Source organism: Lynx rufus, unplaced genomic scaffold, assembly GCF_022079265.1.
Source record: "Lynx rufus isolate CCGP_SWC_20201006 ecotype Redwood Valley unplaced genomic scaffold, mLynRuf1.p SCAF_4, whole genome shotgun sequence".
In the NCBI taxonomy this organism is placed as follows: domain Eukaryota; kingdom Metazoa; phylum Chordata; class Mammalia; order Carnivora; family Felidae; genus Lynx; species Lynx rufus.
This window is the reverse complement of record NW_025814856.1, coordinates 20,755,020-20,780,225: the sequence shown is the minus strand read 5'-3', so window position 1 is coordinate 20,780,225 and position 25,206 is coordinate 20,755,020. Positions and strand designations below refer to the sequence as shown.

At 38.4% G+C, this 25,206-nt stretch overlaps 1 protein-coding gene across 3 annotated transcripts in view; it reads left to right on the top strand.

Annotated features, from left to right (window-relative positions):
* The window catches only part of NEK4 (NIMA related kinase 4), a 51,692-nt gene that overhangs the window by 2,981 nt on the left and 23,505 nt on the right, over positions 1-25,206 (top strand). For all 3 annotated transcript variants that reach the window (XM_047096352.1, XM_047096350.1, XM_047096351.1), the window contains exons 3-14: positions 133-330; positions 522-629; positions 2,762-2,916; positions 4,734-4,875; positions 7,221-7,598; positions 13,894-14,064; positions 14,573-14,725; positions 15,191-15,257; positions 16,041-16,150; positions 17,478-17,566; positions 18,801-19,006; positions 19,465-19,598. In XM_047096352.1, the coding sequence (XP_046952308.1) occupies positions 133-330; positions 522-629; positions 2,762-2,916; positions 4,734-4,875; positions 7,221-7,598; positions 13,894-14,064; positions 14,573-14,725; positions 15,191-15,257; positions 16,041-16,150; positions 17,478-17,566; positions 18,801-19,006; positions 19,465-19,598 (1,911 nt within the window). The remainder of the gene's footprint in view (positions 1-132; positions 331-521; positions 630-2,761; positions 2,917-4,733; positions 4,876-7,220; positions 7,599-13,893; positions 14,065-14,572; positions 14,726-15,190; positions 15,258-16,040; positions 16,151-17,477; positions 17,567-18,800; positions 19,007-19,464; positions 19,599-25,206) is intronic.

The window sequence follows — 25,206 nt, the reverse complement described above, 5'->3', positions numbered from 1 at the left end:
AACAATAGTGTTTTGTTATGTAGATAACTGAGATTATTTAACTCATGCAATTGTTGCTGATATGTAAGAAGACAGGAATAAGTAACTAGGTCAGTATATTAATATTTAATGAAGTTTTATTTCTGTCCTCAGTATTTACATGAAAAACACATCCTTCACCGAGATCTGAAAACTCAAAATGTCTTCCTGACAAGAACAAACATCATCAAAGTGGGTGATTTGGGAATTGCCCGGGTGTTAGAGAACCACTGTGACATGGCCAGCACTCTTATCGGCACACCTTATTACATGAGCCCTGAACTGTTTTCAAACAAACCCTACAACTATAAGGTAGGATTGGGCTGCATATGCCAGTTCACCTTGTCTCTAGGACAGTATTCGTAACTTCAGAACCCATCAGATAGAAGAATTATCTGTGAATTGGCTCAAGGAAAATGTCTGGTTTTGTTTTTGTTTTTTTAAGAGGTAAAATATAAGTAAGGCATTCCGACATTTAACTGTTTACTGTTTTTCTTTTCTAGTCTGATGTTTGGGCTCTGGGATGCTGTGTTTATGAAATGGCCACCCTGAAGCATGCTTTCAATGCAAAAGACATGAATTCTTTAGTTTATCGGATTATTGAAGGAAAGGTAAAGAATATTCTGGAACTAATTGTTTTAATATTTGGAGCAAAGTTACTTTAATGCACCTTTGTAAGTAGCTATTGGCAAAAATGAGTAATCATTGATGTCAGTTGGATAGGTAAGAATGGTAGGTCCCTTCTATGGGGAAGGTTGAACTAGAAACAGACAGGATTAGGGGTGCCTGGGTGGCTCAGTCAGTTGAGTGTCCGACTTCGACTCAGGTCATGATCGTATGGCTCATGGGTTCAAGCCCCACATTGGGCTCTGTGCTGACAGATCAGGGCCTGGAGCCTGCTTTGGCTTCTGTGTTGCCCTCTCTCTCTGCCCCTTCCCCACTCACACTTTGTCTCTCTCTCTCTCTCTCTCTAAAATATGTATATTTAAAAAAAAGAAACAGAGGGGATTAATATTTTTTAATATTAATTTGTGAAGGTGGATTAATCGTTCTGAAGAGTTGGCTTTTTGAAAACCTCTACCTTGTAACCACAGAATGTGCAGGTGCCCTGAGGGAATATTGGTAGCATCTTATAAGTAGTTTGGGTTAAATGAGTCCCACCTAAAATGAGTCTACTCTGGGCAAGAAGTACCCATTCTATTCCCAGCTTGCTCAGTAGCTGGTGATTGGAGGACACTTTGCAACAATGTAAAATAATAATAAATAAAAATAAAGTGAGTCTACTCATTGAACATGTTGCTCCTTTGATGATTATCGCAATCACAAGTAAGCAGTTAAGAACTGCAGAAGGGGCGCCTGGGTGGCGCAGTCGGTTAAGCGTCCGACTTCAGCCAGGTCACGATCTCGCGGTCCGTGAGTTCGAGCCCCGCGTCGGGCTCTGTGCTGACGGCTCAGAGCCTGGAGCCTGTTTCCGATTCTGTGTCTCCCTCTCTCTCTGCCCCTCCCCCGTTCATGCTCTGTCTCTCTCTGTCCCAAAAATAAATAAACGTTGAAAAAAAAAATTTTTTTAAAAAAAGAACTGCAGAAAGCAATGTGTGTAACATAGACACCAGAGTGGCCAACTTTCTATGTTAGTTCCGTAAGTCTGGTTGTCCTCTCTAGTGTGAGGCATCTGTACACACCCTTAAGTTTTAAAGCTATAACCCACTCACTGATTTTAATATTATGCCAATTAAATAATTTTAAATATTGAATAAATAAATAATTTTAATTTATTTAAATTAATAATTTTATTTTATAAATACAATTATAATTTTATTTATAATTTTAAATATTTTAATTTAGGGGCGCCTGGGTGGCGCAGTCGGTTGGGCATCCGACTTCAGCCAGGTCACGATCTCGCGGTCCGGGAGTTCGAGCCCCGCGTCAGGCTCTGGGCTGATGGCTCAGAGCCTGGAGCCTGTTTCCGATTCTGTGTCTCCCTCTCTCTCTGCCCCTCCCCCGTTCATGCTCTGTCTCTCTCTGTCCCAAAAATAAATAAACGTTGAAAAAAAATTTTTTTAATATTTTAATTTAAATAATTTTAAATAATTTTAATAATTTTATTATTAAATAATAATAATTTTAAATATTTTAATAATATTTAAATAATAATTTAAATAATTTTAATAAATAATTTTAAATAATTTTAAATATTGAAAACACACAATTTTAATAATTATAATTTAAAATTTTGAATAATAATTTGAATAATTATTTATTTAATTAATAATTTTAAATAATTTTAAATATTTTATATTTAAATAAATATTTATTTATTTCTATTCTCATCTATCCTCTGGAGATAACCATTACTAACACTTGTGTGTGCAGCCTTCCTAGCATTTTCCTGTCTATATGAAAACATACATGTCTTTATTAGGCGTGCACATACACAGGTACTTTTATTTTTATTTATTTATTTTTAATGTTTAGTTTTGAGAAAGAGAGAGAGAAAAAAAAATGAATGAGTAGGGGAGGGGCAGAGAGAAAGTGGGGACAGAGAATCCAAAGTGGCTCTGTGCTGACAGCAGAGAGCTGTATGTGGGGCTCGAACTCACAAACCGTGAGTTCGTGCCTTGAGCTGAAGTCGGATGCTCCTGTGGGTAATTATTTCCAATAATATTGGGAAACCTCTACCTTTTCTTTCAGACTTTGCTTCACAAGATCGTAGTAGTAATTGTGATATCATTTCTCTTTGTAGCTGCCGCCGATGCCGAAAGACTATAGTCCAGAACTAGCAGAACTAATAAGAACAATGCTGAGCAAAAGGCCTGAAGAAAGACCCTCTGTGAGGAGCATCCTGAGGCAGCCTTACATAAAGCGCCAAATCTCTTTGTTTTTGGAGGCCACAAAGGCGTAAGATACTTCCCTTGCAAATAGGTGGCTAGATAGACGGAGTAAAAGAAGGTAGCTTGTATAATTTTCGTATGTTAGAATTTATGGTGATTTTTAAATTTTTATTTATTATTTTCTTAAGTTTATTTATTTATTTTGAGAGAGTGAGAGTGAGAGAGTGCATGCGAACGAGCCGGTGAGGGCAGAGAGAGAGGGGGAGAGAGAATCTGTACTGTCAGCAGAGAGCCTGACGAGGGGCTTGAACTCACGAACCTCGAGATCATGACCTGAGCCGAAATCAAGAGTCAGATGCTTCATGGGCTGAGCCACCCAGGTGCCCGGTGATTTTTTGTTTTTAAACATGAAGGAAAATTGTGTGATTATGGCATGTGTTGAGGTTGACTTAATTTCTAAAATCAGAAATATAAGGAACCATTTAGAGAATGACTTTAAATTCCTCAGAGGATTCCAAGACCTATCAATTACAATTCTTTCAAAAGAATATATATTTTAGAAACCATATGAAAGTGAGATTGTCTAAGAAGCCTCTTACATTACGTGCCATGTAAGATAATAGTCATGTTTAAGAATGAGCGCTCAAATTTGAGAGCTTTTGTAAGTTTCCCTCTTCACTCATATAAATTTCTCAAGAGAAAAGTTTCTTTGGCAGGTGTTACCTTCACTAAACAGCTGTTTCAGGATCTAAGAGTTAGGGCTGGACAAGAGCTTCGTGATCTGTGTCTTGTGACATGTTAGATTTGAGAGCAATACTAGAGAGGCCCCAGGGGATAAAGAAAGACCATCTTTTTATTTACATTGTCTATAATTTGGCATCAAACAGACCTTTGGCCTTCCACAGCACTGGTCTCACCCTCCCATTGAATTCTCCAAAGGGTCATTAGTTAGCTCAGTTGTAGAAATGTCACACTAAAAGAGTTGGGGATATTAATCCTCTACACTTTTATTCTGCAAGTCCAGGCTGAGCATACTCTGAAACTTGGCAAAGCAGTTGTGATTTAATCACAAACATATGAAACTTGAAAATTATGCCGGTTCTTCTGTACATAAGGTAATTTCTCATAGATTTTTTATTTTGGAATAGTCTTGTATTTACAGACAAGTTGCAGAGAGAACGCAGAGAGTTTATGTATACCCGTCACCCGGTTTCTCCTGTTGTAAACATTGACATACCATAAATGGCATCAGTGCCTTACTGTTGACTGAACTCCAGACTTTATTTGGCTTTCGCTAGTTTTTCTACTGATGTCCTTTTTCTGCCAGGATCCAATCCAGGATATCATACTACATTTAGTCCTCCTGTCTCCTTAGTCACCTTGTGTCTGTGACAGTTTCTCACTTTCTTTGTTTTTCATGACCTTGATTGTTTTTGAAGAGTACTGGTCAGGGGTGCCTGGGTGGCTCAGTCTGGTTAAGCATCCAACTCTGGATTTTGGCTCAGGTCATGACCTCATGTTTCATGAGATTGAGCCCTTGCATCAGGCTGTATGCTGGCAGCACGGAGCTTGCTTAGGATTCTCTCTCTCTCTCTCTCTCTCTCTCTCTGCCCCTCCCCTGCTCACAGTCTCTCTCTCTCTCTCTCTCTCTGTCTCTCTGTCTCTCTCTCTGTCTCTCAAAATAAATAAATAAATAAACATTAAAAACAAAAGTACCAGTCAGGTGTTTTGCAGAATGCTGCTGCCTGGTTTTTGGAAGACTATTCTCTCTAAATGGAGTAGTTCTGTGGTTCTTATAATACATACACACATTTCTCCATATATGTAAAAACCTTTAATTTTCACTATACTGATGATAATTTTTTTCTTTTCTTCCTCATAAAGAAAGACCTCCAAAAATAATATTAAAAATGGTGACTCTAAATCGAAACCTGTTGCTGCAGTGGTTTCTGGAAAGGCTGAATCAAATCATAAAGTCTTTCCCCTCCAGCCTCACTCTTCTGAGGGGTCCAAGACATATGTAATGGTATGTTTCGTTTTAAAGGGTATGTATTTTAGCAACTATTAAAATAGTAGGTATTCAAAGCAAGTTACATAACATCAAGTTAACCATTTTAAAGTAAGCCATTAATTGCATTTAGTACATTCACAATGTTGTGCAACCCCCATCTCTATCTAGTTCCAAAACATTTCATATCACCCCAGAAGGAAACCCCAGACCATTAAGTAATCATCCTCATTCCCTGTTCCATCCAGTCCCTGGAAACCACCAATGTGTTTTCTGTCTCTATGGATTTGCCTACTCCAAGTATTTCATATAAATGGAACCATATAATAAGTGACTTTTCGCGTCTGGCTTCTTTCATTCAGCATGATGTTTTTGAGGTAGCATGTGTCAGCACTTCATCAGTTTTTATGTCTGAGTGATACTCTGTTATATGTGTGCACCACAGTTTGCTTATCCAGTCATTCACTGGTGGGTATTGAATTGTTTCCACCTTTTGGCTATTGGTATGAACATTTGGGTACAAGTCTTTGAGTCTCTGTTCTCAGTTCTTTTGCGTATATACGTAGGAATGAAATTGCTGGGTCATGTGGTAATTCTGTGTTTACTTTCTGAGGTACCACAATGCTGTTCTCCAAAGTGGTTGCACCATTTTACTTTCCTACCAGCAGTCCACAAGAGTTCTGGTTTCTCCACAACCTCAGCAGCTCCTGTGACTTTCTACTTTTCTCATTCTAGCCATCCTAGTGGATGTGAAATGCTGAGTGTAGTCTGGGTTTGCATTTCCCTGATGACCAATAACATAGAGTCCCTTCCCATAAGCTTCTTGACCATTTGTATTTCTTCCCTCAAGAAATGTCTGTTAAGCCCTTTGCCCGTTTTTTAATTGAGTTTTTTGTAGTTTTGTTGTTGAGGTCTGAGAGTTCTTTCTATTTTCTGGACACTAGCTCCTTATCAGAGATATGATTTACGAATATTTCTTCCCATGCTATATAGTTTGGCTTTTTTACTTTTTTTTCTTTTTTAAATTTTTTTTTTCAACGTTTTTTATTTATTTTTGGGACAGAGAGACAGAGCATGAACGGGGGAGGGGCAGAGAGAGAGGGAGACACAGAATCGGAAACAGGCTCCAGGCTCCGAGCCATCAGCCCAGAGCCTGACGCGGGGCTCGAACTCACGTACCGCAAGATCGTGACCTGGCTGAAGTCGGACGCTTAACCGACTGCGCCACCCAGGCGCCCCACTTTTTTTTCTTTTAAGTTTATTTATTTGTTTTGAAAGAGAGATAGAGTGAACATGAGCAGGGGAGGGGCAGAGAGGGGGGAGAGAGAGAAGGGAGGGGAGGGGAGGGGAGGGGAGAATTCCAAGCAGGCTCCACACTGGCAGTGTAGAGCCAGACACGGAGCTCGAACTCACAAACTGTGAGATCATGACCTGAGCCAAAATCCAGAGTCAGATGCTTAACAGACTGAGCCACCCAGGTGCCCTGGCTTTTTACTTTCTTGATAATGTCCAGTTATACACAAAAGTTTTTAATGTTGATGAAAGCCAATTTATCTTTTTTTTTTTTTTCTTATGTTGCTTGTACTTTTGGTGTCCTATCTAAGAATCCTGTGCCAAATCCAAGTTCATGATGACATATGGCTATGTTTTTTTCTAGGAGTTTTATAATTTTAGCTCTTGTATCTAGGTTGCTGATTCATTTTTAAATTTTTAAATTTTCTTTTATTGTGAAATATCTATGACATAGAATTTGACATTTTGAACCATTTTTAAGCATACAATTTAGTGGCCTTAACTACACTCACAATGTTGTGCAACCATCACCGCTATCTTCCAAAACCCTTTCATTGCTCCAAGCAAACTCTGTGCTCATTAAGCAATAGTCTCCCATTCCTCCCGTTCCCAGGCCCTGGTAACCTCTAATCTACTTTCCATCTCTAGGAGTTTACCTGTTCTAGATAAGTTAACCATACGATATTTGTCCTTTTGTGTCTTGCTTATTTCATTCAGCATGTTTTCAAGGTTCACCCATGTCATAGCATGTGTCAGTACTTCACTCCTTTTAATGGCTTTATAATATTCCATTGTATGTGTATATTATATTTTGTTTATTCATCTGCTTATGGACATTGAGGTTGTTTCCACTTTTAGGCCAGTGTGAATAACGCTGCTCTAAACACTGGTGAGCAAATAACCTGTTTGAGTCTTACTTTTCAGTTCTTCGAGATATTTACCTAGGAGTGAGATTCCCAGGTTGTGTGATGATTCTATGTTTAACTTCTGAGGAACCTGCCATTCCTTTTGAGTTAATTTTATGGGGTGTGAGGAGTGCTGTAATAAATGAGAAGCCTATTTTCACTCAGGGTGAAGACAAATATTTATCCCAGGAGAAACCCATGGTCACTGGCCCCTTGAAGTCACCAGCAAGTCTGAAAGTCCATACCTCCAAGCTGGACGTGAGCAATACTGCAGAATCACTAGCCACGATCAGTAGAGTGAATATTGACATCCTACCTTCAGAAAGGAGGGACTCACTGAAAGATGGCTTAGTTCGGGAGAATGAGCTAGAAGGTAAATGTGGTATTTCTCAAGTGAAGGAGAAGCTGCAGGATGGCACGAAGCCCAGCACTCACCCCAGAAACCTGATTCCCACATGGTCCTCTGGTGATGTTGCTGGGGGAAGGAATGACCGACTGAATCCTCTGCAACTCCTAAACACAGACCAAAAGCCAAAAGACCAGGTGAGTGATACGCATGAGGTGTTGGTTTCAGAGAGATGACTGGAAAGTGCAGTTATGAAGGTGTGGCTCGTGTTGTTTGTCCTGTTCTAGTTGGTGTTTTGGGAAAGTTAGTTCCTCTGTGTACCAGTTTAAACATTCCACAAACTGGGGTGCTTGGGTGGCTCAGTCGGTTAAGCATCTGACTTTGGCTCAGGTCATGATCTTGTGGCTCGTGAGTTTGAGCCCCATTTTGGGCTCTATGCTGACAGCTCAGAGCCTGGAGCCTGCTCTGGATTCTGTGTCTCCCTCTCTCTCTGCCCCTCCCCTGCTCACTCTCTGTCTCTCTCTCTCCTTCAAAAATAAATAAACATTAAAAAAATTTTCTTTTTAAATAAACATTACACAAACTAAAGGATAGGACCCAGGGCTTCTTAGATCCCTTCTGTGCCCTGGCATAGGGTATTTGGTGGAAGCAGGGTACTTGTATGTTTTGTCCCATTTTTTTGTCACTCTTCCGTAAGCCTCCACATGGATGGGTAGTTCCAACAAGTAGGTAACATCACATTTCTTCTTGCTCTTGAAAAGTTAGTGATTGATCTCATTTCTTAAGAATAAAAAAATATATATATGTATTGGAACCAAAGGGGAAAGAAAAGAAGGAGAAAAGCAAATGAGCAAAAGGATTTTGATACTAAGAGACTGTTCTGAGTAAATTTAAAGGTTAACTTTTACTTGAATTTGGAAAGAAGCCCGAGTTAAATGAAGCATGGCAATAGCTGAGGATTAGAGAGAAAGCCAGAACATTTGGTGAACTTTATGTTTTTATATGTAAAATATTCTAAAAATATATTTAAGTTGTATATTAACTGTTTTTATAATATGCTAAATATATTTGATATCATTTTTATATAGATATATAAAACTATTTTATACATTTATATTCAAATGTTTCTAATAAAATTTTATTTTTGTGGAAAAGCCCACGTGTAATGCTTTTGTCACTTAAAGTCATTAGACAGAAGTCTTAAGCTTTCTTTGTTTGGACACTGGGATTCTTAGTACTTTGTAGATAAAATTATGTGTTCTGCTTGGCTCTCAAATTATATTCAGATATACTTCTTTCATTTTTTTCTAATTTCACAGTACTAATTCAATGATTTTTAGTCTGTTTATAGAGTTATACAATCATACTGTCTTATTCCCAAACATTTTTTGTAATGTTTATTTTCTTTTTTGAGAGACCGAGAGCGTGCATGCAAGCAGGAGCAGGGGAGGAGGGGCAGAGGGAGAGAGAGAGTCCCAAGCAGGCCCCACACTCAGCATGGAGCCCAACTAGGGGCTTAATCCCACCACCATGAGATTGTGACCTGAGCCGAAATCAAGAGTCAGAGACTTAATGGACTGAGCCACCCAGCTGCCCCAGAACATTTTTATAGCCTCAAAAATAAACCCTATACCCACTAATAGTCACTCTCTAGCCCGTGCAACCATTATTTATATGGATTTGCTTATTCTGAGCATTTCATGTACAGGCATACTTCAGAGATATTGCAGGTTCAATTACAGATCATTGCAATAAAGCGAACATTGCGGTACCGGTATCACATGAAATTTTTGGTTTCCTGGTGCATGTAAGAGTTATGTTTACATTATAGTCTAACCATCATCTGAGCTTTCAGGAAATCGTAATCTTTTTGCTGGTGGAGGGTCCTACCTCAATGTTGATGAGTACTGACCAATGCCGTAGGTGCTGAAGGGTTAGGGTGACTGTGGCAATTTCTTTAAATAAGACAGCAGTGAAGTTTTTGATACATTGGTTGACCCTTCCTTTTCCTTGAACACTTAGAAGCCATCGTAGTGTTAGTAATTGGCCTAATTTTCATATCGTTGTGTCTCAGGGAGTTAGAAGTCCCAAGAAGATGGAGAGAGGTGGGGGAATGGCCAGTAGGTGGAGCAATCATAACACACGCATTTATCAGTTAAGTTCTCCATCTTTTATGGGCACAATTTGTGGTGCACCAAAACAACTACAATAGTAACACCACAGATCACAGATCACCATAACAACTATTATACTATTGAACATTTGAAATATTGTGAGAATTACCAAAACGTGACAGAGTCATAAAGCAAGAAAATGCCGTTGGAAAGAATGGTGCCGATAGACTTGGTCATTGCAGAGCTACCACAGACTTTCTGTTTGTAAAAAATACAGTATCTGTGAAGTGCAATTAAGTGGAGTATAATGAAATGAGGTAGGCCTAGAAATAGGATCATAAATTTAGGGACTTTTGTGGTCTGGCTTCTTTTACTTAGCATAATGTTTTCAAGATTTCTTCATGTTGTAGCATATACCAGTATTTCATTCCTTTTTAAATTGCCAAATAAATTCACTGTATGTATATACCATGTTTTATTTGTTCATTCATCAGTTGATGAACATTTGGGTTGTTTTCAGTTTTTGGTTACTATGGGTGATTCTGTTATGAACATTCTTACACATAAGTTTTTGTGTGGACGTACGTTTTCAGTTCTCTTGGGTATGTATCTAAGTGGAATTGCAGGGTCTTACGTATGCTAATTCTATGTTTAACTTTTTGAGGAACTCTAAAACTGTTTTCCAAAGCAACTGCATCATTTTACTTCCCAACAATATACAAGAGTTGCAGTTTCTCCACATCCTCACCAATACTTGCTATTTTCTGTTTTGTTTTATTTTTTTCCTAGCTTATCTTAGTGAGTGTGAAGTGGTATCTTACAGTGGTTTTGATTTGCATCTCCCTAATGACTGTGTTCAGCATCTTTTCATGTGCTTATTGGCCTTCTGTATACCTACTTTGGAGAAGTACTGTTTCAGATGCTTTGCCCACTTTTTAATTGGTTTATTTATCTTTTTATTGTTGAATTGTAAGAGTTCTTTATTCTAGATGTCAGTCCCTTACCAGGTATAAGATTTGAAGATATTATTTCCCTTTCTGTGAGTTCTCTTCATTTTCTCGATGGTATCCTTTGAAGCACAAGAGTTTGTAATTTTGATGCAGTCTGGTTTTGTCTATTTTTTCTTTTGTCACTTGTGCTTTGGTGTTATGGATACCTATCCCTATGTTTTCTTCTAAGAGTGTATAGTTTTAGCTCTTACATTTAAGTCTGTGACCCATTTGAGTTAAATTTTTGTGTATGGTGTGAAGAAGGGGTCCAGCTTCATACTTTCGTATGAACATCAGCTTGTCTTAGCACCATTCATTAAAAGATTATTCTTTCTCCATTGAATTGTCTGGGCATTCTTGTTGAAAATCAATAGACTATAAATGTAATGGCTTATTTCTAGACTTGTAGTTCTGTTCTGTTGATCTGTATGTCTGCCCCCTGTCAGTAACACAGTCTTAATTATTGTAGAGAAGTTGAAGTCTTTCAACTTTCTTTTTTAAATGTTTATTTTCGGGAAAGAGAGTGTGCACACATGTGTGCACATATGCAGGGGAGGGACAGAGACAGAGGGAGACAGAGGATCCAAAGCAGGCTATGTGCTGAGAGCAGATAACCCAATACAGGGCTCAAACTCATGAACCATGAGACCGTGACCTGAGCTGAAGTCAGTCACTTAACTGACTGGGCCACCCAGTCACCCCCAACTTTATTATTTCTTAGTATTGTTTTGGCTATTTGGGGTCCTTTGCATTTCCATTTTAAGACCAGCTTGTTAATTTCTGCAAAATGGGCTGAGATTTCAATAGGCATTGAATCTGTAGATCATTTCCAGAGTATTGCTATCTTAATATTTAAGTCTTACAGTCCATTAACATGAGATATCTTTCTATTTATTTAGGTCTTTAACAGACTTTTTGCTGTTTAGTGTTCAAGCCTTGCACTTCTTTTATTAAATTCATTTTTAAATATTTTATTCCTTTTGATACTACTATAAATGGAGTTGTCTTAATTTTATCTTCATAGTGTTCTTTGCTTGTGTATAGAAATACAGTTGATTTTTGCATATCGGCCCTATGTCCTACAACCTTGAACTCATCTATTCTCTATTGGTTCTAATAATTTTTTTAATGTTTATTTTGAGAGAGAGTGCAAGCAGGTGAGGGGCAGAGAGAGAGGGAGAGAGAGAATCCTAAGCAGGCTCTGTGCCGCCAGCATAGAGCCCGATACCGGGCCTGATCTCACAAACCGTGAGATTATGACCTGAGCCAAAATCAAGAGTTGGATGCTTAACGGACTGAGCCACCCAGACCCCCTTTAATAATTTTTTTATAATGAACTGTAGGATTTTCTGAATACAATATCATATTATCTGCAAATGGAGATGGTTTTATTTCTTCTTTTCAGATGTGGTTGCCTTTATTTCTTTTCCTTGCCTAATTGCCCTGGCTAGAACCTCCAGTATGGTATTGAGTAGAAGCAGTGAAGGTGGACATCTTTGTCTTGTTCCTGATCACTATCTTTTTTTTACATATAATATATCACACGGGTTTTTTGTTTCTCTGATAGAACTTGATGTCTAGCATTTCCTCTTTTTTGTTGTTGTTGTTGTTACTGTTTTTATTGATAAAGGTAGAAGTTTTTTAGGACCAATTGGATTTCATTGAGAAATGAATTGCTTAAGTCATTTGTTCTGTCATTCTTGTATCTGTATAAACTTTATTTGAACATCCTGTACTTATCAGCAGAGAAAAATTTATTTCACTGTCCAGAATTATATCACTATTTATTATCAGGGTCTCCTTGTTCAGCCAGCTTATTGTATAATATTGTAAACATGTAATCATTTGCTATATTTTTTCTATAATGTTACATGGACTCGAAATAATAAATTTACAAATTATTTTCTTACAGGAGTTGTTAGTTTGTGTTTGGCAGAGAACCTAAATGGTAGATGATAATGACTCTTAGAAAGCAACCTCAGGGCGGGACTCCTGGGTGGCAGGACTTGGTTAAGTGTCTGCCTCTTGATTTTGGCTCAGGTCATGATCTCATCGTTTGTGAGTTCAAGCCCCATGTTGGGCTCTGTGCTGACAGCATGGAGCCTGCTTGGGATTCTCTCTCTCTCTCTCTCTCTCTCTCTCTCTCTCTCTCTCTCTGCCTTCCCCTGCTTACATACTCTCTCTGTCTCTCAAAAAATAAATAAATAAACATAAAAAAAATTTTTTTAAAGCAACCTCACCTTGTATTAACATTGCATTTTTTGTTTTTCTTTCTAAAATGTACCACACAGGGGCTCTTGATAAAAATGTGCTGCTTGAATGAGATTCAATTACCAGTGTCCATCTGTCAGATGTTCTGATACTTAAAAATTGTTTAAGAAGTAAACATAAAGGGCACCTGGGTGGTTCAGTTGGTTGAGCATCTGATTCTTGATTTCAGTTGGGGTCATGATCCCAAGGTTGTGGGATTGAGCCCTGCTTTGGGCTCCACACTCAGCATGGAGCCTGCTGGGGATTTGAGGATTCTCTCTCTCTCTCTCTCTCTCTCTCTCTCTCTCTCTCTCTCTCTGCTTCTCTTCCCTGCTTGTGCATACTCTCCCTGTCTCTCTCTTAAAAAAAAAAAATGGAGAAAAAAGAAATGTAAAAATCTATTTTGTTTTAATAATTTGTATGCATTTGTTTCTAAAACCAGCTATCCAAATAAAATACTAAGTCCTTTGTGATCTTTATAACTTAGAAGGTAATTTACCTTATCATCACTACTGCTAGGAATAGCTCCTGTTTTTTGAGCATCTAGTATGTGCTAGACAGAGTCCTAAGTACTTGAATGCACCATCTCCTCCAGCCTGCTTCAGTCAGGCAGTGTGTGTGAGGCATTATACCGCTTTATCGAGGAGGAAACTGAGGTTCAGGAGTATTAAGTTTCTCAGATAGGATTCCATTTGACTCCAAACCCAGTGCTGTTTTCTTGGTGCTTTTTAGGGTGTATCCAAATAACTGATATTTACTTGGGAAGTATGTATATATTAAATTGGATTTCATTTAAAACGTTTCCTAGTTTTCTGAATACAAATCCTATTAAAAGTTATGAAAAGAAGTATTTTTTTAAAACATGAATCAAACGTCAGTAGTTTGGGTTAATAACAATCTGAGTAATGTAATTAAAATACTTACTTTTATTTGGAAAAAGAGGAAAAAAAGCCAGAAAATGTGGATAACCAATGTCAGCATTTTGTCTTTGCCTGTCCACACTGCAAATGAGCATTCATTTTGATAAAGACACTCCTCATTTCCATTTATAATTTTAAAATAGTTTGGTCACTTGGAAGTTCAAGACTATCTCATTATTCTGTTTTCTTTTTTGTTTGTTTAATTTCATTATTCTTAAGGATCAAGTTGCTGGTGAATGTGTTCTAGAAAAACCAGACAGGACCAACCCAGGTTTACAGCCACACAGCTCCAGGTCTGAGCCTTCCCTCTCTCGACAACGACGACAGAAGAAAAGAGAACACCCGGAACACAGTGGGGAAAGGACACAGGTCAGCGGAGATCTCTTTGAAGTAAGTCACTGTGCTGTTGCTTGGGAAATAGACTTTATTTAGAATGACTAACAGTTGCCAAAAAGACACATAAGAAATGCAGGGAACATATGGAGAGGGGTAGCAATGGCAAGATGCTAAATATTAGTTTTCAAATGTCAGTGAGTTGGAAACAGAGTAAAGATCTTATCTTTTCCATCAAAAATGGACAAATCCTCTTGAGAGTTAAAGGAACAGGCTAACAAGAGTATTTCTCTGATCCCTCCTGTGTTATACTGATGAATAGTTTCTCCCTTATCTTCTGCATAGAATCATGTCTACACCTCATTTCTTTCACAAGCACCCTGTCTATAAGCTTCTCAGATGGTAATTTACTTTTGGCAGAGTTTCTTTCCAATAAAATGCAATGTTTTGAAGTTCTTGAGAGCAAATCACTGCCAAATACATAGGAGACTTACTGGTAGGGGAACTTTGGAAATGGTTGTATATGAAACTGATAATTCCCACCTCCCCTTTTTAATTATTTAAGTTCCAAGAGGCTCCTCCTCGACTTTTGCCTTCTCTTCCCACTATTGGAAAAACGGATATCACATTATCACAAAAAGATGCTGAAAATCAAAGTAAAGTGGTCATTGGGTCTACTGTGAGCTGTTCGAGCAGCAGGGAGGTGCCATCATCCAAGGTTTGTTGGAGTGTATATTGGGTTTGTTTCAACCTTCTTATAAAACTTTTTGGTTGTAAAAATCCTATATATATTGTGAAGTTTTCTGTTAAAACATCTTAGCCCTGCCTTTTGCCAAACAATGGAGGGGACAAATTTGTGATTCTCAGCAGAAGCTTTCATTGAAATGGACAGATTCTATAGTTCCAGTGATGGTTGCTTCCACTTAATTAAGGAGACCAAAGTAGATTCTGAATGTAGGAAATGCAAAATTTTCCGTTTACCCTTCCAAAAATGAGTACTTCCCAGAAATGAGTGTTCTGATCATTCTAGCTAGTAGTTGTAACCAGGATATGACTGGTTTCAAACACGTTCCTTTAAAGGCCTGTGGAAGGCCTGTCCTATAGTGCCGGATGATAATGTCACGCATTCCAGGTGTTCTAAAAATAGTGAGAAGGAATGAAAGTAACGGACTTTCTTTAAAAGGATCGACCATTATCAGCAAGAGAGAGGAGGCGACTAAAGCAGTCACAGGAAGAGGTGTTCCCCTCAGGTAAAGTTTTCTCTTTCCTTCATCTATTGGAGGTTGTTGGTATGGCTTATGGATGTAGCATTGGTTCTGGTTGTGAGATGTGAAGTATTTTCAGCATCAGTGATCCATCTGGGAAACAGATTTGGGAGAATTTTTAAAATTTCTTGGTAAATCTTTAAAAAAATCAGCATATGCGGCTGTTGGGTCTGGAACTTGTATTATCAGAGGAAAAGGATATTAAAAAGAGAGCAAGAGGGGTTTGAGTGGCATTAACTCCTGGGAGATTTCAGACAGGAAATGGAGTGAGTGTTCAGTTTGTTTCCATGTTCAGATTCTGCTGGTCAAAGAGTGGTGTCTTCTCAGGAACAGAGAGAGGAAGCTGGGAGAATGGTGCTTCCCTGGGCTGAGGGCTGTGATCATTCTTATCGCTATCATCTAAAAACAGTACTAGCAGTTTCCATTTATTGAATGCTGACTATGTCTCAAGCATTATGGTAAGCGTTTTAAGAGCATTGTCTCATCTCATGTTTACAGTAGCTGTCAAAGGCAGGCAGCATTATCTCCATTTTGCAGCTGAGGAAACTGAGGCTTGGAGGGCTTAAATAGCTTGCCCAGGGTCACAGCACCGGTAGACCTAGAGCTGAGGTTTGAGCTGAGATGTCAGGTACCAGAGTGATGATGAATATGCTGTCTGAGGTACTTCTGGGCTGGCACTTGCTGGGGTATCTTTCATATCCTGTGTAAAGCCCACTTCTTTTGGGGCCAGCCCACTACAAACAACTGCTGGGGTGGTCACTTTTTCAGGCCCTTCAGTGAGGAGAGCTTCTCTGAGTGCATCAGGACCAGGGAAACCACCAGAGGAAGGCCAGCCCACCCCTGGCCGATGGTTGTCTTCTGACTGCTGTGCGGCTCAGGTATATTACATAGTCCTATGGAAAGGGGGGACGTGTCTATATCATCTGGCAAGCCTAATACAGTAAGCCTCATAACTGCCAGCTCCATTTATTTCTGGGACAGAACTGGCTTAAGTTCTGCCTTTTCACTTTTTTTTTTTTTTTTTGAGAGAGAGAGAGAGAGAGAGAGAGAGAGAGAGAGAGAGAAAGTGCTCACAAGGGAGAGGCAGAGGAAGAGAGAATTTTAAGCATGGACGTGGAGCCCAACACAGGGCTTGATCTCCCAACTGTGAGATCGTGACCTGAGCTGAAATCAAGAGTCTAATGCTTAACTGACTGAGCCACCCAAGCACCCCACCTTTTCACTCTTGATAAGGAAAAGAACTGGTGAATAATAATTAAGAAGGTTATTTTTGCACCATTAAGGGAATGAGTTTTACAGGTGCTCTTATAAGCAGTTGGTAGGTTAGTTGCTATCTTTCTTTAGGTAGTATTTAAAACAAGACTTTAAACGGCTTCCATTAGGCAACCTTTTGCTTATTCTGCTGTGTAACCAGTATACCCACCTACCTGGCCAAATTTTAGTCTCACTTGCTTATTATCTTTGCTCAGTTTCCTGTTTGTGTCAGAGTTCATTACCTTCTCGCCTAGGGATGATGTAGGGGCAGCACCTAGTGGCTAAATGGGTAATTGCAGGTTTCCAACCCATTTTCACTTTTTTGTGTATTGATACCTCAGGAAAAATGATCCATTTTTCTGTACTGCACTTTCTGACATTATTTCTAGGAGCATATAATTATTTTTAAAAACAGAAACTTCTTGCTCTTGAAAGTAAGGAAGATTTGTTTCTTTAACAATATTCTATGAATAAATTGTTTCACTAATTAAGACAGTCTTCTCCATTGTCTAAAGTTTTAAGGTTTGTGTGTAATTAAGTCAAGTACTCCTTTAAAGTATTTTAACAAAGAGTCTCCGATATAAACTGAGGTTGCTTTTATTTATGTGGCATTTTTTCTAGTTTAAAATTCTTTAGAGCACCAGCCCTCTGCGTGGGAGTTGGAGTACCAGAACTGTTTGTCCACTCGCCTCTGGAAAGAAAATTTATTCATAGCTGAGACTTTCCAGGGCCTTGTAAAATTTCCCCTTAAGGTTCTTCACGGTTCACTTGTGTACTTTATAGGTGAACTGGGACATCATTGAAAGTAACTTCAATTTTTATATCATTAGATTGTCCGGTTAAATTGGATGTAGGTGTGTGTTGTATGTAGACATTGCATCTGAGAGTGTTGCATGCATTACATTCTGGTTGTGTTGTCATGTGGAATTGTGTTTTTCCAAACATTAATAGGAAAGGAAAGTCATCCACTGTCTCTCTGAGGATGAATTAAGTTCTTCTACAAGTTCAACTGATAAATCAGATGGGGATTCCAAAGAACGGTATGTTCTTATTTTTCTGTCTTCTTTCATAAGCAATTTCTGTTTGAATTAATCCTAAATATACGTTTGTCATAGTGTTCAGACCTGCAGTGCTGTCATCGATAACATTATAAATGGGTTTTGGTACATGTTAGAGCTAAAAATAATCTCTTCTAATGAACACATCTGATTTCATTCAGAATTCTTCTAGAATGTCTTTCAAGATCTATGGGTTTATAATTTTCATCAGATCCATAAAAATTTTGGCTGTTACTTCTTCAAAATTTTTTTGGATCCCTTTTTGCCTTCTTGAGGATTTTAATTACCTATATATTAGATTGTTTAAAGTTGTCCCACAGCTCACTGATGGTGTTCATGTGTTTTAGACTTTTTTCTGTTTCATTTTTCATAGATTCTACTGCCATATCTTTGAGTTCACTAGTGTTTTCTTCTACAGCGTCTAGTTTGCTAATCTTATCTCATGTATTTAACATAGTGTACTTTTAATTTCTAGGAGTTCTATTTGGGTCTTTTTATATCTTCCATGCCTCTCCTTAAGATGTTAATGCTTTCCTCTACCTTGGACATACGGAATATATTTATAATAAACACTTAAGTGTCCTTATCAACTAATTCTATCACTTGTGTCACTTTTGGGTCTGTTTCTATTAACTGATTTTTTTTCTCTTAATAAAGGTGTGCTATTTTCCTGCTTCTTTGCATGTTTGATACTTTTGGCTGGATGTCAGACATTGTCAATTTTATCTCATTGGGAGCTGGTATTTTTGTATTGCTTGATATTCTTGAACTTTGTACATGGCTGTAATTAAGTTACTTGCAAATAGTTGGGCAGAATTTATACATAGAACCTGGAGCTTCTTTCTGGGTCTTTCCTTTCTAAAATTTCACTCTCTAGTGGCTATGATTGAACTTTGTCCTTTGTCTCTGCAGGCCAGAAAGACTGTGGGTTTTCTTTTGTACTTTAGCTGCCTATGGCCCTTAGGCTAAAAGGTGTTGACGCCCCTACAGAACCTGCATACAGGTTTTGTATATGCTCCATTGTCTTCACATACTTGAGTTTTAATTTTGTTGGGTTTATACTTATTATTTACAGAAGGGTCTGTCTGTAAGAGCTTACTTGCCTATTTAGAAGAACTTCCTGAAGGTTGTTTTGCATCTAATTTTTTGATGAAAAATTCTCATAAAGCCAATGAAATCACAAGGGGACTTATTTTCTCCCCCCACCTCCCCCCAGGAAAGGTCATACAAATGAAATGAGTGACTTGGTCCAACTGATGACTCAGACCCTAAAATTAGACCCTAAGGAGAGCTGTGAAGATCTCCTCGTTCCAGATCCAGTGTCAGAATTTAAACTTCATCGGAAGTATCGAGATACGCTGATACTTCATGGGAAAGTTGCAGAAGAAGCTGAGGAACTCCATTTTAAAGAGCTACCCTCTGGTGATCAGTTTATTCTTTTACAGCAAACTGGAAAGCATGTTTATTGGAGAAATGTGTCACACCAAGAAGCTAATGCTCCCAAAATGTTTTTGCTTTTTTTAATTATTTTCTTTCAATAACTCCATAAAAGGCATATCTTATTTTATGCAATAGTTGTGTTCCTGAAAAGTTGCATGCAAATTGTTTTTAAAAAATAAATATAAATAAAATGCATGTTTGGGTTTTTCATGTGGCTTTTCTTCAAATTAGATGGCTGTGGATTTAGGTGTAAGAGGTTGGTAACGAGACATCAAGTGTAAGTTCATGTATACATTTTGTAGTCATTAAAAATACATGAAGTGCTTAAACCAAGCTCTTGTCAAAGTGAAAAAAATCTTAACATGACAAGATTTTTACAAAAACATGTTCTTGTTGCAGTGAAGTGTTTATTTTTCCCTATCTTTGTTATTTCTTTTTAGCTATCATGCCAGGTTCTGAAAAGATCAGAAGAATAGTTGAAGTCTTGAGAGCTGATGTAATCCAGGGCCTGGGGATTCAACTTTTGGAGCAGGTGTATGATCTTTTGGAAGAGGAGGATGAAGTGGAGAGAGAGGTGAGTGTCCCATCAGCCTAATGTGTCAACTGCTTGTGCGATGGAATTCTTTTTAACAGAGTTTTGAAATTATCCATTTCACGCATTTAAAGCATACAATTCAGTGGTTTTTAGTATGTTCACAGAATTGTACAGCCATTACCACAGCTGATGTTAGAACATTTAATACCTCCAAAAGAGAGCCTGTATCGTCACTCTCCATTGTCCCCAAGCCCTCCACCCCTAAGCAGCCACTGATATTTCTGTGTCTGTAGATTTGCCTGTTCTGGACATTTCATTTAAATGGAATAATACACAACATGTGGTCTTTTGTGATTGGCTTCTCTCAGCATAATGTTTTCAAGATTCATCCATGTTGTAGCATACATCAGATACTTCATTGTTTTATATGGTCAAATGCTATTTATTCCATTCTGTAGCTATCCCACATTTTGATTATCTGTTCATCAGCTGATGGACACTTAGGTTTCCACTTTTTGGCTATCATGAGTAATGCTGCTGTGAACATTTGTGTACAAGTTTTTGTGTGGACATAGGTTTTCATTTTTCTTGGGTATGCATCTAGGAGTGGAAATTGCTAAATCATATGGAAAGTCTGCGTTTAACGTTTTGAAGAACTGCCAGACTCTTTTCCAAAGCAGCTGCACCATTTTACGTTCCTACCAGCAATGTATGAGGGTTCTAATTTCTCCACATTCTTGTCAACTCTTGTTAGTGTCATCATTTTGATTACAGCCATCCTAGCGGGTAGGAATCCCTAGCTGGGATTTTTATTAGAATGATATAGGATCTTGCTCTAAATAAATTCTAGTTTTGGGGCATCTGGGTGGCTCAGTCAGTTAAGCATCTGAAACTTGATTTCGGCTCAGGTAATCTCGTGGTTTATGTGATTGAGCTCCACATCGGGCTCTGGTCTGCACTAACAGCATGAAGCCTCCTTAGGTTCTCTACCCCCACTGTTTCTATACTGCCTTTTATCCTCTATGCATTTGTCTGTAGTTTTCTGTGTATATACACATCCATCACATCCATATATGTATCATAGGCTTTTTTTGTTTTGTTTTAAAGCCCAAATAGAATTATACTGTACACAGTTTTGTAACATGTAATTTTTACATAATGGTACAACTGAGCTTAGAAGCATAGTCAGCTTCTTGTGGTAACAATCACTTGATCGATCCTGTGCTTTTGAGGCCTTTGCTCTTTTCCTACTGTCGCAGGGCTATTTCCTGATTGAGATGACACTCACTTTGGGTCATGTAGGTTATTCTCCAGTGAGTCAACTGCATTACATCACACCTGCATAAGAAAACTTTCAGAGTAGGGGCGCCTGGGTGGCTTAGTTGGTTAAGCATCCGACTTCGGCTCAGGTCATGATCTCGCTGTCCATGAGTTCAAGCCCCGTGTTGGGCTCTGTGCTGACAGCTTGGAGCCTGGAGCCTGCTTCAGATTCTGTGTCTCCCTCTCTGCCCCTCCCCTACACATGCTCTGTCTTTCAGAAATAAATAAATGTTAAAAAAATTAAAAAACAGAAAATTTTCAGAGTAGTAGAAGTGCCTGAACAAACATTCTTTTGACTAGCTTTATTTTTAAATATTTGTATTTCTAGTTGTTTGGTGATAATAATAGCAATGACAATAAAGCCTTAAATTCCTAGAAATACAGTTGCTTCTCCACCAATTTATTTATATTGTTTTTGATGCATTATCTTATTTTATCCAGACACTAGTCTGAACACACATGGTCCAAGAACACTCAAATAATAAACCAAATATAAACAGATGTTAAAGATTGGTCTTCATGGGGCGCCTGGGTGGCTCAGTCAGTTGGGCAGCCGACTTCGGCTCAGGTCATGATCTCGTGGTCCGTGAGTTCGAGCCCCGCGTTGGGCTCTGTGCTGACAGCTCAGAGCCTGGAGCCTGTTTCGGATTCTGTGTCTCTCTCTCTCTGACCCTCCCCTGTTCATGCTCTGTCTCTCTCTGTCTCAAAAATAAATAAACGTCAAAAAAAAATTTTTTTAAAGATTGGTCTTCAAACATTATAGCCAACTATGCCATGCTTACCTATGATCTCATTGACATAAAGCCACATCCACACCACAATCCCTATCAAAATAACACCAGCATTCTTCACAGAGCTAGAACAAACAATTCTAAAATTTGCATGGAACCAGGAAAGACTCTGAATAGCCAATGTAATGTTGAAAAGGAAAACCAAAGCTGGAGGCATCACAATTCCAGACTTCAAGCTGTATTGCAAAGCTGTAATCAAGACAGTATGGTACTGGCACAAAAACAGACACACAGGTCAATGGGAACAGAATAGAGAACCCAGAAATGGACCCACGATTGTATGGCCAACTAATCTTGGACAAAGCAGTAAAGAATATCCAGTGGAAAAAAGACAGTCTCTTTAGCAAATGGTGTTGGGAAAACTGGACAATGACTTAGCAGAAGAATGAACCTGGACCATGTTCTTACACCATACACAAAAATAAACTGAAAATGGATGAAAGACCTAAACGTAAGACAGGAAGCTATCAAAATCCTAGAGGAGAAAACAGGCAACAACTTCTTTGACCTTGGCTGTAGCAGCTTCTTACTTGACATGTCCCTGGAGGCAAGGGAAACACAAGCAAAAATGAACTATTGGGACTTTATCAAGATAAAAAGCTGCACAGCGAAGGAAACAATTGGCAAAACTAAAAGGCACCCACCAGAATGGGAGAAGATATTTGCAAATGACATATCAAATAAAGGGTTAGTATCCAAAATCTTAAACTCAACATCCAAGAACAAGATAATCCAGTGAAGAAATGAACAAAAGACACAAATAGACTTTTTTCCAAAGAAGACATCCAGATGGCTAACAGACACATGAAAAGATGCTCAATATCATTCATCATCAGGGAGATACAAATCAAAACCACAATGAGATACCACCTCACACTGGTCAGAGTGGCTAACATTAACAACTCAGACAACAAGATATTGGTGAAGATAATTGGTGAGGATGTGGAGAAAGAGGAACCCTTTGGCACTGCTGGTGGGAATGCAGAGTGGTACAACCACTCTGGAAAACAGTATGGACGTTCCTCAAAAAATTAAAAATAGAACAACCCTAAACTCAGCAATTGCACTGCTAGGTATTTATCCAAAGGATACAAAATGCTGATTCAGAGGGGCACACGCACCCCAATATTTATAGCAGTGCTATCGACAATAGCCAAAGTATGGAAAGAGCCCAAATGTCCGCCGACTGATGAATGGATAAAGAAGATGTGGTATATACAATGGAATATTACTTGGTGATCAAAAAGAATGAAATCTTGCCATTTGCAACAATGTGGATGGAACTAAAGTGTATTATGCTAAACAAAGTAAGTCAGAGAAAGGAATATATCATTTCACTCATGTGGAATTTGAGAAACAAAACAGATGAACATAGGGGAAGGGAAGCATAAATAATATAAAAACAGAGAGGGAGGCATACCATAAAAGACTCAAATATAGAGAACAAAGTAAGGGTTGCTGGTGGGGTATTGTGGGGGATGGGCTAAATGGGTGATGGGCATTAAGAGGGCACTTGTTGGGATGAGCACTGGGTGTTATATGTGATGAATCACTAAATTCTATTCCTGAAATCATTATTACCCTATATGTTAACTAACTGGATTTAAATAAATTAAAAACAACACAACACATCCACACCTCAGTGGCTACCACTCTAGTCTATTCAGCAGAGCTTCCTTGACTGTGAGCTGTTGGAAGCTGTCAGTTTAGCACTCTTGACTTTTTTTCAAGTTCTGAATAGCAGTAGGGATCTCAGCAAAGACTGGTGGGAGGAACTAGCTCAACCTCAGCATAGTGCCAAAATGTGGCCAATCAGTGCTTCGAGTAAGTCACAGCAGCACTGAAGCCTTGTCTGCAGGGTTATGAACAAACTGGGCCATTGCTCTGGACAGCCACTGAATGTCACTTCTCCAGCAATTTAATACTAGATGACTTTGTTGTGTTGTTTTAATTTTTTATTTTAAAATAATTTTAGACTAACAGTTGCAAAAATAGTATAAAGAATTCCTGAATACTCATATATATTCCCTAATATTACTATTCTACCACTTTTGCTTCATTATTCTTTTTCTCCATATGTATAATTATTTTTCTGTCCATTTGTGAGAATGTTGTGGACATGATGTCCCTCCACCCCTGAATTCTTCATTTTATTTCCTAGGAACAAGAATATGTCCTTATATAACCACAGCACAGTGATCAGATTCAGAAAATTAACACTGATATAATACCATTATCTAATCTACAGACGTTATTTAAATGTCATGAGTTGTCACACTGATATCCTTTATAGCAAAAGAAAAAAAATTCTGTTCTAGGATTCAGTTGATTCAACTCAATTGTGATTAAATAAAGGATTACTTTTTTTTAATAGCTTTATTAAGATATAATTCTCATACCATGCAATTCACCCACTAAAGTATATACTTCAGGGGCACCTGGGTAGCTCAGTTGGTTAAGCGTCAGACTTTGGCTCAGGTTATGATCGCACAGTTCATGAGTTTGAGCCCCACACTGGACTCTCTGCTGTCAGTGCAGAGCCTGCTTCAGATCCTCTGTCCCCCTCTCTCCCTGCCCCTTCCCTGCTTTCATTCTCTCTCTCCCTCTCTCTGTCAAAAATAAGTAAATGTTAAAAATTTTTTTCAATGTACACTTCAGTGGTTTTTAATATATTCACAAATACATATATCACTACAGTCAATTTTAAATATTTTTGTCTCCTTAAAAAGAAACCTTGTACTTTTAGCTATTGACCCTCTATCTTCTCTTCCTTCCAATCCTAAGGAACCCCTAAATGCGTTCTCTCTGTATAGATTTGCCTTTCTGGACATTTCATTTAATAGAATCATATAAAATATATAGTTTTTTGTGACTTTTTTCACTTAGCATAATGTCTTCAAGGTTCATGTGTACAGGAACATTTATCAGTACCTCATTCCAACTGAATAGTGTTCTGTTGTGTGGATATGCCACATTTTGTTTAATTTTTTTTATAAGTTGTTGGACATTTGGATTGTTTCCACCTTTTGCCTATTGTGACTAAATCTGATATAAACATTGGTGTGCAGGCTTCAGTGTGGATTCAGTTTCCTTGGATGTATAATTAGGAGTGGAATTGCTGGGTCACATGGTAACTCTTCATTTAAATGTTTGAGGAACTTCCAGACTGTTTTTTGTTTGTTTTTAATGCTTATTTATTTTTGAGAGAGAGAGAGCATGAGCAGGGGAGGGGCGGAGAAAGACAGAGACACAGAATTCGAAGCAGGCTCCAGGCTCTGAGCTGTCAGCACAAAGCCTGATGCGGGGCTCGAACACATGGACCGTGAGATCATGACCTGAGCTGAAGTCCAACGCTTAACTGAGCCACCCACGCGCCCCAATTCCAGACTGCTTTCTAAAGCAACTGCATCATTTTATATTTCTACCACCAGTGTAAGAGGGTTCTGATTTCTCCCCATCTTAGTCAACACTTGTTATTATCTGACCTTTGGTTTATAGCCATCCTAGCAGGTGTGAAGTAGTATTTATTGTGGTTT